The 20000-nt window shown below is 41.0% G+C and overlaps 1 protein-coding gene across 1 annotated transcript in view; it reads left to right on the top strand.

Annotated features, from left to right (window-relative positions):
- LOC118380010 (extracellular matrix organizing protein FRAS1-like) overlaps nt 1–20000 on the top strand; it is a 423703-nt gene that overhangs the window by 184713 nt on the left and 218990 nt on the right. Inside the window, 4 exon segments of the mRNA XM_052462665.1 lie at nt 183–323; nt 7282–7461; nt 14322–14462; nt 17450–17593. Of these exon segments, the coding sequence (XP_052318625.1) occupies nt 183–323; nt 7282–7461; nt 14322–14462; nt 17450–17593 (606 nt within the window).

Here is a 20000-nt window from a genome sequence, read left to right as displayed (position 1 = left end):
TTAACCAAATTGGGGGGGCAGATTTTACTGCCCTTCATAACTCTATTAAACAATAGGCTACCTCACTGATACTATGTGTGTTAACTATGTGTATTAGTGCTGGGCTGGACCAAAACCCTGCACAAACTGTATACTCCTAACAGGCTCCTACAGTGTGATTGACCTCTGACCTCTTCTCTCAGCGTGTCACAGCTCCTGCTGGTCCTGCTCCGGCTCCGCTGTGTCCCAGTGTTCCCTCTGCACCCAGGGACTGTCCTTCCACCAGGGCCAGTGTCTGGAGGCCTGCGGACTGGGGCTGTACCATCAGGACGGGACCTGCCTCAGTAAGTGACTGGGTTCTGGTTAGAGGCAAACTGGTTCATCAGGATGGGACCTGCCTCAGTAAGTGACTGGGTTCTGGTTAGAGGCAAACTGGTTCATCAGGATGGGACCTGCCTCAGTAAGAGTGTTATACAGAGTGTTATACAGAGTGTTATATAGAGTGTTATATAGAGTGTTATATAGAGTGTTATATAGAGTGTTATACAGAGTGTTATACAGAGTGTTATACAGAGTGTTATACAGAGTGTTATACAGAGTGTTATACAGAGTGTTATACAGAGTGTTATACAGAGTGTTATACAGAGTGTTATACAGAGTGTTATATAGAGTGTTATACAGAGTGTTATACAGAGTGTTATATAGAGTGTTATATAGAGTGTTATATAGAGTGTTATATAGAGTGTTATACAGAGTGTTATACAGAGTTTTATACAGAGTGTTATATAGAGTGTTATAAGTGTTATATAGAGTGTTATTTGTGTTATTTAGAGTGTTATTTAGAGTGTTATACAGAGTGTTATACAGAGTGTTATACAGAGTGTTATACAGAGTGTTATACAGAGTGTTATACAGAGTGTTATATAGAGTGTTATACAGAGTGTTATACAGAGTGTTATATAGAGCATTATACAGAGCATTATACAGAGCGTTATACAGAGTGTTATATAGAGTGTTATATAGAGTGTTATATAGAGTGTTATACAGAGTGTTATACAGAGTGTTATACAGAGTGTTATATAGAGTGTTATACAGAGTGTTATATAGAGTGTTATACAGAGTGTTATACAGAGTGTTATATAGAGTGTTATATAGAGTGTTATATAGAGTGTTATATAGAGTGTTATATAGAGTGTTATACAGAGTGTTATACAGAGTGTTATATAGAGTGTTATATAGAGTGTTATATAGAGTGTTATACAGAGTGTTATACAGAGTGTTATACAGAGTGTTATATAGAGTGTTATATAGAGTGTTATATAGAGTGTTATACAGAGTGTTATACAGAGTGTTATACAGAGTGTTATACAGAGTGTTATACAGAGTGTTATACAGAGTGTTATACAGAGTGTTATACAGAGTGTTATATAGAGTGTTATACAGAGTGTTATATAGAGTGTTATACAGAGTGTTATACAGAGTGTTATATAGAGTGTTATACAGAGTGTTATATAGAGTGTTATATAGAGTGTTATATAGAGTGTTATACAGAGTGTTATACAGAGTGTTATATAGAGTGTTATACAGAGTGTTATACAGAGTGTTATACAGAGTGTTATACAGAGTGTTATATAGAGTGTTATATAGAGTGTTATATAGAGTGTTATACAGAGTGTTATACAGAGTGTTATACAGAGTGTTATATAGAGTGTTATATAGAGTGTTATACAGAGTGTTATATAGAGTGTTATACAGAGTGTTATACAGAGTGTTATATAGAGTGTTATATAGAGTGTTATATAGAGTGTTATATAGAGTGTTATACAGAGTGTTATACAGAGTGTTATATAGAGTGTTATATAGAGTGTTATATAGAGTGTTATTTAGAGTGTTATACAGAGTGTTATACAGAGTGTTATATAGAGTGTTATACAGAGTGTTATATAGAGTGTTATACAGAGTGTTATACAGAGTGTTATACAGAGTGTTATATAGAGTGTTATATAGAGTGTTATATAGAGTGTTATATAGAGTGTTATACAGAGTGTTATACAGAGTTTTATACAGAGTGTTATATAGAGTGTTATACAGAGTGTTATATAGAGTGTTATACAGAGTGTTATTTAGAGTGTTATACAGAGTGTTATACAGAGTGTTATATAGAGTGTTATATAGAGTGTTATACAGAGTGTTATACAGAGTGTTATATAGAGTGTTATATAGAGCATTATACAGAGTGTTATACTGTTATACAGAGTGTTATATAGAGTGTTATATAGAGTGTTATATAGAGTGTTATATAGAGTGTTATACAGAGTGTTATATAGAGTGTTATACAGAGTGTTATACAGAGTGTTATATAGAGTGTTATACAGAGTGTTATACAGAGTGTTATACAGAGTGTTATACAGAGTGTTATATAGAGTGTTATACAGAGTGTTATACAGAGTGTTATACAGAGTGTTATACAGAGTGTTATACAGAGTGTTATATAGAGTGTTATATAGAGTGTTATACAGAGTGTTATACAGAGTGTTATACAGAGTGTTATACAGAGTGTTATATAGAGTGTTATACAGAGTGTTATACAGAGTGTTATACAGTGTTATATAAGTGTTATATGAGTGTTATATAGAGTGTTATATAGAGTGTTTATATAGAGTGTTATATAGAGTGTTATATAGAGTGTTATATAGAGTGTTATACTGTTATACAGAGTGTTATATAGAGTGTTATATAGACTGTTATACTGTTATACAGAGTGTTATATAGAGTGTTATATAGAGTGTTATATAGAGTGTTATATAGAGTGTTATATAGAGTGTTATATAGAGTGTTATACTGTTATACAGAGTGTTATATAGAGTGTTATATAGAGTGTTATATAGAGTGTTATATAGAGTGTTATATAGAGCATTATACAGAGTGTTATACTGTTATACAGAGTGTTATATAGAGTGTTATATAGAGTGTTATATAGAGTGTTATATAGAGTGTTATACAGAGTGTTATACAGAGTGTTATACAGAGTGTTATATAGAGTGTTATACTGTTATACAGAACGTTATACTGTTATACAGAGTGTTATACAGAGTGTTATATAGAGTGTTATACAGAGTGTTATACAGAGTGTTATATAGAGTGTTATACAGAGTGTTATACAGAGTGTTATACAGAGTGTTATACAGAGTGTTATATAGAGTGTTATACAGTGTTATATAGAGTGTTATATAGAGTGTTATATAGAGTTTTATATAGAGTGTTATACAGAGTGTTATATAGAGTGTTATATAGAGTGTTATATAGAGTGTTATATAGAGTGTTATACAGAGTGTTATATAGAGTGTTATATAGAGTGTTATATAGAGTGTTATATAGAGTGTTATATAGAGTGTTATACAGAGTGTTATACTGTTATACAGAGTGTTATACAGAGTGTTATACAGAGTGTTATACAGAGTGTTATACAGAGTGTTATACAGAGTGTTATACAGAGTGTTATACAGAGTGTTATACAGAGTGTTATACAGAGTGTTATATAGAGTGTTATACTGTTATACAGAGTGTTATACAGAGTGTTATATAGAGTGTTATACAGAGTGTTATACAGAGTGTTATACAGAGTGTTATACAGAGTGTTATACAGAGTGTTATACAGAGTGTTATATAGAGTGTTATACTGTTATACAGAGTGTTATACAGAGTGTTATATAGAGTGTTATATAGAGTGTTATATGAGTGTTATACAGAGTGTTATACAGAGTGTTATACAGAGTGTTATACAGAGTGTTATACAGAGTGTTATATAGAGTGTTATACAGAGTGTTATACAGAGTGTTATACAGAGTGTTATACAGAGTGTTATATAGAGTGTTATACAGAGTGTTATACAGAGTGTTATATAGAGTGTTATACAGAGTGTTATATAGAGTGTTATACAGAGTGTTATACAGAGTGTTATATAGAGTGTTATATAGAGTGTTATACAGAGTGTTATATAGAGTGTTATATAGAGTGTTATACAGAGTGTTATACTGTTATACAGAGTGTTATACAGAGTGTTATACAGAGTGTTATACAGAGTGTTATACAGAGTGTTATATAGAGTGTTATATAGAGTGTTATACAGAGTGTTATACAGAGTGTTATACAGAGTGTTATATAGAGTGTTATATAGAGTTTTATACAGTGTTATATAGAGTGTTATACAGAGTGTTATATAGAGTGTTATACAGAGTGTTATATAGAGTGTTATACTGTTATACAGAGTGTTATATAGAGTGTTATATAGAGTGTTATATAGAGTGTTATACAGAGTGTTATATAGAGTGTTATACTGTTATACAGAGTGTTATACAGAGTGTTATACAGAGTGTTATACAGAGTGTTATACAGAGTGTCATACAGAGTGTTATATAGAGTGTTATACAGAGTGTTATACAGAGTGTTATATAGAGTGTTATACAGAGTGTTATACAGAGTGTTATATAGAGTGTTATATAGAGTGTTATATAGAGTGTTATACAGAGTGTTATATAGAGTGTTATACAGAGTGTTATACAGAGTGTTATACAGAGTGTTATACAGAGTGTTATACAGAGTGTTATACAGAGTGTTATACAGAGTGTTATACAGAGTGTTATACAGAGTGTTATATAGAGTGTTATATAGAGTGTTATATAGAGTGTTATACAGAGTGTTATATAGAGTGTTATATAGAGTGTTATACTGTTATACAGAGTGTTATATAGAGTGTTATATAGAGTGTTATACTGTTATACAGAGTGTTATATAGAGTGTTATATAGAGTGTTATATAGAGTGTTATATAGAGTGTTATACTGTTATACAGAGTGTTATATAGAGTGTTATATAGAGTGTTATATATAGTGTTATATAGAGTGTTATATAGAGTGTTATACAGAGTGTTATACAGAGTGTTATATAGAGTGTTATATAGAGTTTTATACAGTGTTATATAGAGTGTTATACAGAGTGTTATATAGAGTGTTATACAGAGTGTTATACAGAGTGTTATATAGTGTTATACAGAGTGTTATATAGAGTGTTATACAGAGTGTTATACAGAGTGTTATACAGAGTGTTATACAGAGTGTTATATAGAGTGTTATACAGAGTGTTATACAGAGTGTTATATAGAGTGTTATATAGAGTGTTATACAGAGTGTTATACAGAGTGTTATACTGTTATACAGAGTGTTATACAGAGTGTTATACAGAGTGTTATATAGAGTGTTATACAGAGTGTTATATAGAGTGTTATATAGAGTGTTATATAGAGTGTTATACAGAGTGTTATACAGAGTGTTATACAGAGTGTTATACAGAGTGTTATACAGAGTGTTATACAGAGTGTTATACAGAGTGTTATATAGAGTGTTATACAGAGTGTTATACAGAGTGTTATATAGAGTGTTATACAGAGTGTTATATAGAGTGTTATACAGAGTGTTATACAGAGTGTTATATAGAGTGTTATACAGAGTGTTATACAGAGTGTTATACAGAGTGTTATACAGAGTGTTATACAGAGTGTTATATAGAGTGTTATATAGAGTGTTATATAGAGTGTTATATAGAGTTTTATACAGTGTTATATAGAGTGTTATACAGAGTGTTATATAGAGTGTTATACAGAGTGTTATATAGAGTGTTATACTGTTATACAGAGTGTTATATAGAGTGTTATATAGAGTGTTATATAGAGTGTTATACAGAGTGTTATATAGAGTGTTATACTAGTGTTATACAGAGTGTTATACAGAGTGTTATACAGAGTGTTATATAGAGTGTTATATAGAGTGTTATATAGAGTGTTATACAGAGTGTTATATAGAGTGTTATATAGAGTGTTATATAGAGTTGTATACAGTGTTATATAGAGTGTTATACAGAGTGTTATACAGAGTGTTATACAGAGTGTTATATAGAGTGTTATATAGAGTGTTATACAGAGTGTTATATAGAGTGTTATACAGAGTGTTATACAGAGTGTTATATAGAGTGTTATACAGAGTGTTATATAGAGTGTTATACAGAGTGTTATATAGAGTGTTATATAGAGTGTTATATAGAGTGTTATATAGAGTGTTATATAGAGTTTTATACAGAGTGTTATACAGAGTGTTATATAGAGTGTTATACAGAGTGTTATATAGAGTGTTATACAGAGTGTTATATAGAGTGTTATACAGAGTGTTATATAGAGTGTTATACAGAGTGTTATATAGAGTGTTATATAGAGTGTTATATAGAGTGTTATACAGAGTGTTATACAGAGTGTTTTATAGAGTGTTATACTGTTATACAGAGTGTTATATAGAGTGTTATATAGAGTGTTATATAGAGTGTTATACAGAGTGTTATACTGTTATACAGAGTGTTATACAGAGTGTTATACAGAGTGTTATATAGAGTGTTATACTGTTATACAGAGTGTTATACAGAGTGTTATATAGAGTGTTATACTGTTATACAGAGTGTTATATAGAGTGTTATATAGAGTGTTATACAGAGTGTTATATAGAGTGTTATACTGTTATACAGAGTGTTATATAGAGTGTTATATAGAGTGTTATATAGAGTGTTATACAGAGTGTTATATAGAGTGTTATACTGTTATACAGAGTGTTATACAGAGTGTTATACAGAGTGTTATATAGAGTGTTATACTGTTATACAGAGTGTTATATAGAGTGTTATATAGAGTGTTATACAGAGTGTTATACAGAGTGTTATACAGAGTGTTATACAGAGTGTTATATAGAGTGTTATATAGTGTTATACAGAGTGTTATATAGAGTGTTATACAGAGTGTTATACAGAGTGTTATATAGAGTGTTATATAGAGTGTTATACAGAGTGTTATACAGAGTGTTATACTGAGTGTTATATAGAGTGTTATACAGAGTGTTATACAGAGTGTTATACAGAGTGTTATACAGAGTGTTATATAGAGTGTTATATAGAGCATTATACAGAGTGTTATACTGTTATACAGAGTGTTATATAGAGTGTTATATAGAGTGTTATACAGAGTGTTATATAGAGTGTTATATAGAGCATTATATAGACTCTAGTGTTATATAGAGCATTATATCCCAGTTGTATAGCTGGGTTTCACTATGTCTGTATAGGGCTGCTTTCATTTCTCCATTCATGTATATACATACTACATTCCTGCCACTCATCCTGCAGGTTGTGTGTGTGAGTGCGTTTAAACAGTGCGTTTAAACATTTTTGTTTTTTAAAGTCCGACTTAGTTTGTTCTCTGTCCCGTCAGACTGCCACCCATCCTGTAGGACATGTGTGGGTCCCCTGTCCACTGACTGTCTGAGGTGTCTGAAACCAGAGGAGGCCCTGCAGCTACTGACCAGTTCGCCTCACACACCACTACCTCACGGAGTGTGTGTGGCCCATTGCCCTGCCTCATTCTACCTGGACACACAACACACATGCAGAGGCAAGTAGAGATAGTCTATACACAACATCCCATAATGATAAAGCGAAAACAGGGTTTTAGACTTTTTTGCAAATAATACACAAATAAAATAGCAGACCCTTTTGGTATGAGACTCTACATTGAGTTTAGATGCATCCTGTTTCCATTGATCATCCTTGAGATGTTTCTACAACTTGATTGGAGTCCACCTGTGGTAAATTCAATTGATTAGACATGATTTGGAGCATCTCACACCTGTCTATATAAAGGTCCTACAGTTGTCAGTGGCTGTCAGAGCAAAAACCAAGCCATGAGGTCCAAGGAATTGAGAGCTCCCAGACAGGATTGGGTCGAGTGACAGGGTCTGGGGAAGGGTAGCAAAAAAAGTCTGCTGCATTGAAGGTCCCCAAGAACACAGTGGCCTCCATCATTCTTAAATGGAAGAAGGTTGAAACCAGCAAGACTCTTCCTAGAGCTGGCCAAACTGAGTAAACGTGGGAGAAGCTCAGTTGGTAGAGCATGGCGCTTGTAACGCCAGGGTAGTGGGTTCGATTCCCGGGACCACCCATACGTAGAATGTATGCACACATGACTGTAAGTCGCTTTGGATAAAAGCGTCTGCTCAATGGCATATATTATTATTATTATAGAAGGGCCTTGGTCAGAGAGGTGACCAAGAACTCAATGGTCACTCTGAAAGGGCTCCAGAGTTCCTCTGTTGAGATGGGAGAACCTTCCAGAAGGACAACCATCTCTGCAACACTCCACCAAGCAGGCCTTTATGGTAGAGTGGCCAGACGGAAGCCACTCCTCAGTAAAAGGCACATGACAGCCCACTTGGAGTTTGCCAAAAGACACCAAAAGGCACTCAGACCATCAGAAACAAGATTCTCTTGTCTGATTAAAACCAAGACTGAACACTTTGGCCATAAAGCCAAGTCTGGAAGAAACCTGGTGGCACCATCCCAAAAATCATTAAAAACATATTTGGGGAGGAATTAAAGGATCACAAATACTTCTAATATCAAGCACCTAGAACAGGAAAATAGTGAATCAAAGGTCCAAATCACTGCACTAAAATGGAGAAATTCAAGCGAGCAGAACTAGAATTTAAGAAAATTGGCGATTGTGAATATTTTAGTATTCATATTTAAGAATAAAAAGTAAATACTGGTCAGGAAAGGGAAAATGGCTGCCACACCCCACCACACTACACCCCACCACACTACACCACACCACACCACACCACACCACACTACACCCCACCACACCCCACCCACCCCACCACACTACACCACACTACACCCCACCCCACCACACCACACCACCCCACCACACTACACCACACTACACCCCACCACACCACACCACACCCCACACACCACACTACACCACACACACCCCACCACACCACACCCCACCACACCACACTACACCACACCACACCCCACCACACCACACCCCACCACACCACACTACACCCCACCACACCACACCACACCCCACCACACCACACTACACCACACCACACCCCACCACCACACCCCACCACACCACACCACACCCCACCACACCACACTCACCCCACCACACCCACCCCACCACACCACTACACTTCACCCCACCACACCCCACCACACCACACTACACCCCACCACACCCCACCCCACTACACTACACCACACCACACTTCACCCCACCACACCCCACCACACCACACTACACCCCACCACCCCCACCCCACCACACCCCACCACACCACACTACACTTCACCCCACCACACACCACACACACTTCACCCCACCCCCACCACACCACACCCCACCACACCACACTACACCCCACCACCACACCCCACCACACCACACCACACCCACCCCACCACACCACACCCCACCACACCACACCACACTACACACCACACTACACCCCACTACACTACACCACACTACACACTACACACCCCACCCCCACCACACACACCCCACCACACCACACCACACTACACCCCACACACACCCCACTACACCCCACCACACTACACACTACACTACACCACACCACACCACACTACACTACACTACACCACACTACACTACACCACACCACACGCAACCAAACACACATTCCACACCAAACCACACCACACCACCACACCACACCACACCACACCACCACACCACACACACACACACACACCACCACACACCACACCACACACACACCACACCACACCACACACACACACACACACACACCACACCACACACACCACACACACACACACACACCACACCACACACACACACCACACACTACACCACACCACACACTACACCACACCACACACACCACACCACACACACACACCACACACACCACACACACCACACCACACACTACACCACACACACACCACACCACACACACCACACACCACACCACACCACACCACACACACCACACCACACACACACACCACACCACACCACACCACACACACCACACCACACACACCACACCACACCACACACCACACCACACACCACACCACACCACACAGAGAGAGAGAAGTGGGGTAGAGTGTCGGGTGTCTTTAGGAGGAAATCCCAGCCTGTAGTTCAGCCTGTTCCCTTGCTCAACAGGGGCTCTAATCCTGCTGTGTGTGTAGACAGAGATGTGTTGAGGGTTTTAGTACTGCTCAGTAATCCTGCTGTCTTCCATACAGGCTCTGTGTGTGTAGACAGAGATGTGTTGAGGGTTTTAGTACTGCTCAGTAATCCTGCTGTCTTCCATACAGGCTCTGTGTGTGTAGACAGAGATGTGTTGAGGGTTTTAGGTACTGCTCAGTAATCCTGCTGTCTTCCATACAGGCTCTGTGTGTGTAGACAGAGATGTGTTGAGGGTTTTAGTACTGCTCAGTAATCCTGCTGTCTTTCACACAGGCTCTTATGTTTAGCTCTCATTTTCTCCTCATCAGAGACTGATTCAGACCTGGGACACCAGGTTAGGGGACGATCTAGCCAATCAGGGACATGAATCAATCAATTAACTGAAGTGCCAGGTGCAAATTAAATCAGCAGTACAATTGATTCTCCAGGCCAGGTGTGGAATAGTCCCGCGCCCCTGATACTCTACACCTTTAGATTTAGATCCTGTTACAACACAACAGGGAAGATGATTGTTGAGGGATCTGATGCATCCACAGCCCAGGTGATGTAGTGTTATGCAGTCAGTCAGTAAGGCATGTAGGCAGTCAAGCAGGCAGGCAAGCAGGCGGGCAGGTAGGCAGGCAGGTATGCAGTCAGTCAGTCAGGCAGGTAGGCAGGCAAGCAGGCGGGCAGGTAGGCAGGCAGGTATGCAGTCAGTCAGGTAGGTAGGCAGTCAGGCAGGCATGTAGGCAGTCAAGCAGGCAAGCAGACAGGCAAGCAGGCGGGCAGGTAGGCAGTCAGTCAGGCAGGCAGGCAGGTGGACAGGCAGTCAGGCAGGTAGGTAGGCAGTCAGGCAGGCATGTAGGCAGTCAAGCAGGCAGGCAGGTAGGCAGTCAGTCAGGCAGGCAGGCAGGTGGACAGGCAGTCAGGCAGGTAGGTAGGCAGGCAGGCATGTAGGCATGTAGGCAGTCAAGCAGGCGGGCAGGTAGGCAGTCAAGCAGGCGGCAGGTAGGCAGTCAAGCAGGCGGGCGGACAGGCAGTCAGGCAGGCAGTCAGGCAGTCAAGCAGGCGGGCAGGTAGGCAGTCAAGCAGGCGGGCAGGTAGGCAGTCAGTCAAGCAGGCGGGCAGGAGGGCAGGTAGGCAGTCAGGCAAGCAGGCGGGCAGGTAGGCAGTCAAGCAGGTAGGCAGGTGGGCAGGTAGGCAGGCAGGTAGGCAGTCAAGCAGGCAAGCAGGCGGGCAGGTAGGCAGTCAAGCAGGTAGGCAGGCGGGCAGGTAGGCAGGCAGGTAGGCAGTCAAGCAGGCAAGCAGGCGGGCAGGTAGGCAGTCAAGCAGGTAGGCAGGCGGGCAGGTAGGCAGGCAGGTAGGCAGTCAAGCAGGTAGGCAGGCAGGCAGGTAGGCAGGCAGGCAGGTAGGCAGGCGGGCGACTGACCGACCGGCTGGTGCCTATCTGCCTTTTCCTCCTCTCCTGGCAGCTGAAGCTTCACAGCATTTAATATCCCTCCAGTACTGTAGAAGGAGATGGTAAACTCTAATAATGAAATAGATAGCGTTTCTCAGACGACGGACAGCTGAAGTTGACTAAATAGACAGAGAGAGAGAGGGAGAGAGAGAGAGAGAGGGGGGGGTTGAGAGAGGGAGAGAGAGAGAGAGAGAGAGAGAGAGAGAGAGAGAGAGAGAGAGGGGGAGAGAGAGAGAGAGAGGGCGAGAGAGAGGGGCGAGAGAGGCGAGAGAGAGAGGAGAGAGAGAGGGAGAGAGATTTCTCGGTTTCCACTTTGACTTGGGAGGTCCCGTCTTTCTCAACACCACAGTGTCTGAAGAGTGCAATTTTTGGCACCTCGGTGGTTTCTCACACACACACACACACACACACACACACACACACACACACACACACACACACACACACACACACACACACACACACACACACACACACACACACACACACACTTTGACACACACACACTCCTGTTTGGCTGTCAGCTGTAATCTCAGGAGAGGTAGAGACATGCTGTCTGACAGACTCTCTTGTGGATGTGACACAGAGAGACATACTGTACACAGAGAGACATAAACAAGGAGAGATACACAGGGAAACATACACAGGGAGACATATTGTACACAGAGAGACATACTGTACACAGGGAGACATACTGTACACAGAGAGACATAAACAGAGAGAAACACAGGGAGACATACACAGAGAGACATACTGTACGCAGAGAGACATATTGTACACAGAGAGACATACACAGGAAGACATACACAGAGAGACATACACAGGAAGACATACACAGAGAGACATACACAGGAAGACATACACAGAGAGACATACACAGAGAGACATACACAGAGAGACATACACAGAGAGAGACACACAGAGAGACACACAGAGAGACATACACAGAGAGACATACACAGAGAGACATACACAGAGAGACACACACAGAGAGACATACACAGAGAGACATACACAGAGAGACATACACAGAGAGACATACACAGAGAGACATACACAGAGAGACATACACAGGGAGACATACACAGAGAGACATACTGTACACAGAGAGACATACTGTACACAGAGAGACATACACAGGGAAAACATGTTTTTTTAAATATATATAGATGTATAATTATTTTTTTCAATCACAACATAAACGAAAACACAGGGAGAAAAAAATAAATACTTAAAACGCCTATGTTTACCCTGAGAGACATACACAGGAAGACATACACAGAGGCTTTCACAGACATACACAGAGAGTTATACAGCACAAGGCTATATAGTATGAGGTTATACAGGAAGACATACGAGGCTATATAGTATGAGGTTATACAGTACAGAGAGCTATATAGTATGAGGTTATACAGCACAAGGAAACATACATATAGTATGAGGTTATACAGCACGAGGCTATATAGTATGAGGTTATACAGGAAGACACAAAGGCATATATAGTATGAGGTTATACAGCACAGAGGCTATATAGTATGAGGTTATACAGAAAACATGTTTTTAAAATATAGTATGAGGTTATATTTTTTTCAAGCACAAGAAAATAAAAATAAAAATAAAATAGTATGAGGTTATACAGCACAAGGCTATATAGTATGAGGTTATACAGCACGAGGCTATATAGTATGAGGTTATACAGCACAAGGCTATATAGTATGAGGTTATACAGTACGAGGCTATATAGTATGAGGTTATACAGCACAAGGCTATATAGTATGAGGTTATACAGCACAAGGCTATATAGTATGAGGTTATACAGTACGAGGCTATATAGTATGAGGCTTTCCAGTACGAGGCTATACTGTACGAGGCTGTACAGTACGAGGCTATACTGTACGAGGCTATACAGTACGAGGCTATACTGTACAAGGCTGTACAGTACGAGGCTATACAGTACGAGGCTATACAGTACGAGGCTGTACAGTACGAGGCTTTACAGTACGAGGCTTTACAGTACGAGGCTATACAGTACGAGGCTATACAGTACGAGGCTATACAGTACGAGGGTATACCGTTTTTGCAGCAATTAAATCTACACCTGTTAATTGAAATGCATTCCAAGTGAATACCTCATAAAGCAGGTTGAGAGAATGCCAATTATGTGCAAAGCTGCCATCAAGGCAAAGGGTGGCTACTTTGAAGAATCACAAATATCTCAAATATAACATATATTTAGATTTGTTTAACACTTTTTTGGTTACTACATGATTCCATATGTGTTATTTGGGGCGGCAGGGTAGCCTAGTGGTTAGAGCGTTGGACTAGTAACCGAAAGGTTGCAAGTTCGAATCCCCGAGCTGACAAAGTACAAATCTGTCGTTCTGCCCCTGAACAGGCAGTTAACCCACTGTTCCTAGGCCGTCATTGAAAATAAGAATTTGTTCTTAACTGACTTGCCAGGTAAAATAAAGGTAAAATAAAAAATAAATAAATTAAAAAAAATTCATCGTTTTGATGTCTTCACTATTATTTTATAATGTAGAAAATAGTAAAAATAAAGAAAAAACCCTTGAATGAGAAGGTGTGTCCAAACGTTGGACTGGTACTGTACATTATCCCAAAATGGTGTCAGTTTGTCACAAGACCACAGCATATGTAGTAAGTAGTGTGTCTGTATATTCATGGACACTTGTAATGCTGTATCAATGGGCTTACGTTTCAATGTCACAAACCTAAATCCACCTCTTTTCTCTCTCTTGGTCCATTTCAGAATGCCACACTTCCTGTTTACAGTGCACAGGAGGAAGTAGTCAGAACTGTACTTCCTGTTCCCCGCCCTACGTCCTCCAGGAAGGCCAGTGCGTCTCCAGATGTCCCCCAGGACACACCGTCCAGGACAACACCTGCCAAGGTAAGGAGACCTTTTTCTACGCACACACGCAAGCACGCACGCGCACGTGCACACGCACGTGCACACACACACCTCCCTTTTACTATGTGTCTGCAGTCCATTACCTGGGCAACCAACACTGTCCACCCCACACATGAACTCACACACAGGAGACCCACGTTTTCAAACCCAGTCGCTTAAAGAAGCAAATGAGAGGAAAAGGAACCCGTCTTAAATTATAATTTGAATACAAAAACATTGTTCCCTATTTGTTTGGGCTCTTTGAACATCCTGAGTTTTTTTTTTTTAACCCATTAAGGGATTCAAAAATGGACAACCTAGTGCTTCTAGCTGTTGAAGAAACCGTCGTAGTTTGCTGTTGTAGCGTTTAGCACGGGAAAGCTATGCCAGTCGTCGATACGATTTATTCAATAACGAATATCAACAACAACAATAAAAACACATAATGGAGAGAAACATCGGCAGCATTTCTCAGAATAACACATAATGGAGAGAAACATCGGCAGTATTTCTCAGAATAACACATAATGGAGAGAAACATCAGCAGCATTTCTCTGAATAACACATAATGGAGAGAAACATCGGCAGCATTTCTCAGAATAACACATAATGGAGAGAAACATCGGCAGCATTTCTCAGAATAACACATAATGGAGAGAAACATCGGCAGTATTTCTCAGAATAACACATAATGGAGAGAAACATCAGCAGCATTTCTCTGAATAACACATAATGGAGAGAAACATCGGCAGCATTTCTCAGAATAACACATAATGGAGAGAAACATTGGCAGTATTTCTCTGAATAACACATAATGGAGAGAAGCATCAGCAGTATTTCTCAGAGGCTGAATAACACATAATGGAGAGAAACATGAACATTCTCATATTTGTGAGAGAATACATCCACAGTAACTGTGGATGGTCCTTCGTCAGTTCAGATGTTTTCTGGTCAATTGCTTCTCCTTTTTGAAGAGTCTGATGTACTTATAGTAAGGACGACATGCTATTCCCTATATAGTGCACTACGTTTACCAGGGCAATATGGAACCCTGTTCCCTATATAGTGCACTACTTTTAACCAGAGCGATATGGAACCCTGATCCCTATATAGTGCACTACTTTTACCAGGGCGATATGGAACCCTATTCCCTATATAGTGCACTCCTTTAGACCAGAACCCTATGGAACCTTGTTCCCTATATGGTGCACTACTTTAGACCAGAGCCCTATGGAACCCTGTTCCCTATATAGTGCACTACTTTTGACCAGAGCCCTATGGAACCCTATTCCCTATATAGTGCACTCCTTTAGACCAGAACCCTATGGAACCCTGTTCCCTGCACATTTAGACCAGAGCCCAGAAACCCTATAGTGAACCCTGTTTCCTATATAGTGCACTACTTTAGACCAGAGCCCTATGGAGCCCTATAGACCAGGAACCCTATTCCCTATATAGTGCACTCCTTTAGACCAGAAGACCAGAACCCTATGGAACCCTATTCCCTATATAGTGCACTCCTTTAGACCAGAGCCCTATGGAACCCTACTTTAGACCAGAGCCCTATTGAACCCTGTTCCCTATATGGTGCACTACTTTAGACCAGAGCCCTATGGAACCCTGTTCCCACTACTTTAGACCAGAGCCCTATGGAACCCTGTTCCCTATATAGTTCACTACTTTAGACCAGAGCCCTATGGAACCCTGTTCCCTATATGGTGCACTACTTTAGACCAGAGCCCTATGGAACCCTATTCCCTACATAGTGCACTACTTTAGACCAGAGCGATATGGGAGCTGAATAGGGTGTCATTTGGAACACAGACAAAGTCACAGTCCGGTGCTGTAACATCTTTCTCCTAAGACTCTTCAATTTAATTATATTAACAGAAGGCTGCAATGTGGAGTCACTTGAATCTGCAACCCACTAGCAAAGCCTTGTTTGCCATCTCAAAGCTAATTTGACCCTCCAGCGAACTGTCTTATATCTGCTTAATATCTCTGCTGTCTGTCTTCTACTGATGGGAAGGTTTATTGTCTCTGTTTTGGACAATAATCATTTTGGGAAATTTCAAGGAAACGATTGTTTTGCCTGCTTTTCTAAGCAACCAATTGTCTGACCAATCTGGTTATCGAATGGTTTCTGAGGTAGTAGGAATGATATTATAGTATACATCAGATACTGCAGATACTCAAAGAGGGACCAGAATGATGCTCTTCCGTTCACGTGAAAATCCCTGAGGTCATATCTCAACTGCCATCCACTACTGTTGTGCCCTTGAGCAAGGCACTTAACATCAAACGGCTCTAACTGCTCTAAACAGCTCTAGCGGGTCTAAACGGCTCTAACGGCTCTAAACGGCTCACGGCTCTAACGGCTCTAAACGGCTCTAGCGGCTCTAAACGGCTCTAAACGGCTCACGGCTCTAACTGCTCTAACGGCTCTAAACGGCTCTAGCGGGTCTAAACGGGTCTAAACGGCTCTGCTAAATGACTTAAATGTAAATGTTAACGGCTCTAAACGGCTCTAGCGGCTCTAAACGGCTCACGGCTCTAAACGGCTCACGGCTCTAACGGCTCACGGCTCTAAACAGCTCACGGCTCTAACGGCTCTAGCGGGTCTAAACGGCTCTAACGGCACTAAACGGCTCTAGCGGCTCTAGCGGCTCTAAACGGCTCTAAACGGCTCACGGCTTTAACTGCTCTAACGGCTCTAAATGGCTCTAGCGGCTTTAAACGGCTCTGCGGCTCTAGCGGCTCTAAACGGCTGTAGCGGGTCTAAACGGGTCTAAACGGCTCTTAACGGCTCTAAACGGCTCACGGCTCTAAACGGCTCACGGCTCTAATGGCTCTAAACGGCTCTAACGGCTGATAAAATACAAAATACAATAAAATAGATATAAATAAATAATAAATACAAAATCCATACAGTCATTGACCTATGACCTTTGGATGATGATACACTATTGTTAACCTAAACCCCCCAGGGTGCCACCCGTCCTGCCAGGAGTGTTCAGGTACGTCCCAGGCTGACTGTGTGTCCTGCCCCCCCCTGGCCATCTTCAACAACGGCTACTGCAGGACTAGCTGTCCAGATGGGCTGTTCTTACACCCCCAAGGATTCTGCCAGGGTGAGTAGTTTGTGTATTAGGTGTGTGTGTGTGTCAAATCAAATTTTATTTGTCACATACACATGGTTAGCAGATGTTAATGCGAGTGTAGCGAAATGCTTGTGTGTGTGTGTGTGTGTGTGTTGACACTGTTTCAATCATCGTCTGAAGGAGTTTGGCTTTTAGGTCAATCTTTTTCTATTTATTATGAAGTTGAAATCAATCCCCTGGAGAAATAATATATGCCATTTAGCAGACGCTTTTATCCAAAGCGACTTACAGTCATGTGTGCATACATTCTACGTATGGGTGGTCCCGGGGATCGAACCCACTACCCTGGCGTTACAAGCGCCATGCTCTACCAACTGAGCTACAGAAGGACCACGATGTTGAACTCCGTTTAGGGAACTTTTACAGAGAGGTTGACTGTTTGTGATGATCAAAGATATTTCTATCTCAGTAAACGTAGACAACATTCACGGTCCCTTGTCATTATTTTGGTAAAGAAAGTCAACTATACTAAACAAAAAATATATAAACGCAACATGCAACTATTTCTAAGATTCTACTGAGTTACAGATAATAGAATAAAATCAGTCAGTTGAAAAGACATTCATTAGGCCTTTAACCTTTAACCTATGGGTTTCACAGGACTGGGCAGGGGCAGCAGCCATGGTTGGGCCTGGGAGGGCAAAGGCCCACCCACTGGGGAGCCAGGCTCCAGCCAATCAGAATGAGTTTTCCCCACAAAAAGGGCTTTATTACCCCCCCCCCTCCCCCAGGTGAAGATGCCAGATGTGGAGGTCCTGGACTGGCTAGATTATCTTGGCAAATGAGAAATGCTCACTAACAGAAATGTAAACAAAAATTTGAGAGAAAAAAAAGTATTTTGTGTATTTTTTTGTTCAGTATACGTTATACCCAGATGAATTGTCTGTTTAAACTTATCACTGTTTCTCTGTTGTCAATATGAGTCCCATCTGAACGTCCCGTACAGAAACGTTCTCCCGTTAGGAACCGACCACTTTCCATGTGTGTTCGTGTGTGTGTAACGGATGTGAAACGGCTAGCTTAGTTAGCGGTGCGCGCTAAATAGCGTTTCAATCGGTTACGTCACTTGCTCTGAGACCTTGAAGTAGTGGTTCCCCTTGCTCTGCAAGGGCCGCGGCTTTTGTGGAGCGATGGGTAACGATGCTTCGAGGGTGACTGTTGTCGTTGTGTGCAGAAGGTCCCTGGTTCACGCCCGGGTATGGGTGAGGGGACGGACGTAAAGTTATTCTGTTACATGTGCATGAGGGCATGCGTGTGAATGTGGGTGGAAATTTGAGCAAAAAAAACACCGGTTTTAATTACGTTTTATGATTATGGTCCCGCTGTTTTCCTTCTGACATGAAATTGAAACAGTTGAGTTATCACCCCCCTCCTCTCATCTCTCTCTGTTCTCCTCCACTCAGCCAAACTGTGTTCAATAAAAGATGCCTGCTGGCATTTCTAGGGCACAGAGAGACTGCGCTCATCTTTTCTGCCAGACACTCATATCAGCACCCTCTCTGCTGACATATCACTTTCCCACAACTCAATCTTTTTATCTACAGTCTCTCTCTCTCTCTCTCTCTCTCTGCCTCTCTCTGTCTCTCTCTCTCTCTCTCTCTCTCCCTCTCTCTCTCTCTCTCTCTCTCTCTCTCTCTTCTCTCTTCTCTCTCTCTCTCTCTCTCTCTCTCTCTCTCTCTCTCTCTCTCTCTCTCTCTCTCTCTCCCTCCTTCTCTATCCCTTTTAAAGGGTCCCATCTGAACTTCAAGATTTAGGTCATTTTCAAGATTTAGGTCATTTTTGTCAGATGAACCATCTAGGTAAAGTGGCTCAGAGCCATTTTAGTATTGAACAGAGCCATGTTCTTATTGAACAGAGCCATGTTCTTATTGAACAGAGCCATGTTCTTATTGAACAGAGCCATGTTCTTATTGAACAGAGCCATGTTCTTATTGAACAGAGCCATGTTCTTATTGAACGGAGCCATGTTCTTATTGAACAGAGCCATGTTCTTATTGAACAGAGCCATGTTCTTATTGAACAGAGCCATGTTCTTATTGAACAGAGCCATGTTCTTATTGAACGGAGCCATGTTCTTATTGAACAGAGCCGGTTCTTATTGAACAGAGCCATGTTCTTATTGAACAGAGCCATGTTCTTATTGAACAGAGCCATGTTCTTATTGAACAGAGCCATGTTCTTATTGAACAGAGCCTTATTGAACAGAGCCATGTTCTTATTGAACGGAGCCATGTTCTTATTGAACGGAGCCATGTTCTTATTGAACGGAGCCATGTTCTTATTGAACAGAGCCATGTTCTTATTGAACAGAGCCATGTTCTTATTGAACAGAGCCATGTTCTTATTGAACAGAGCCATGTTCTTATTGAGCCATGTT

The sequence above is a fragment of the Oncorhynchus keta genome, chromosome 14 (genome assembly GCF_023373465.1).
Source record: "Oncorhynchus keta strain PuntledgeMale-10-30-2019 chromosome 14, Oket_V2, whole genome shotgun sequence".
Taxonomy (NCBI): Eukaryota; Metazoa; Chordata; class Actinopteri; order Salmoniformes; family Salmonidae; genus Oncorhynchus; species Oncorhynchus keta.
Note: the sequence above shows the minus strand (reverse complement) of the source record. Positions and strands in the feature narration are given on the sequence as shown.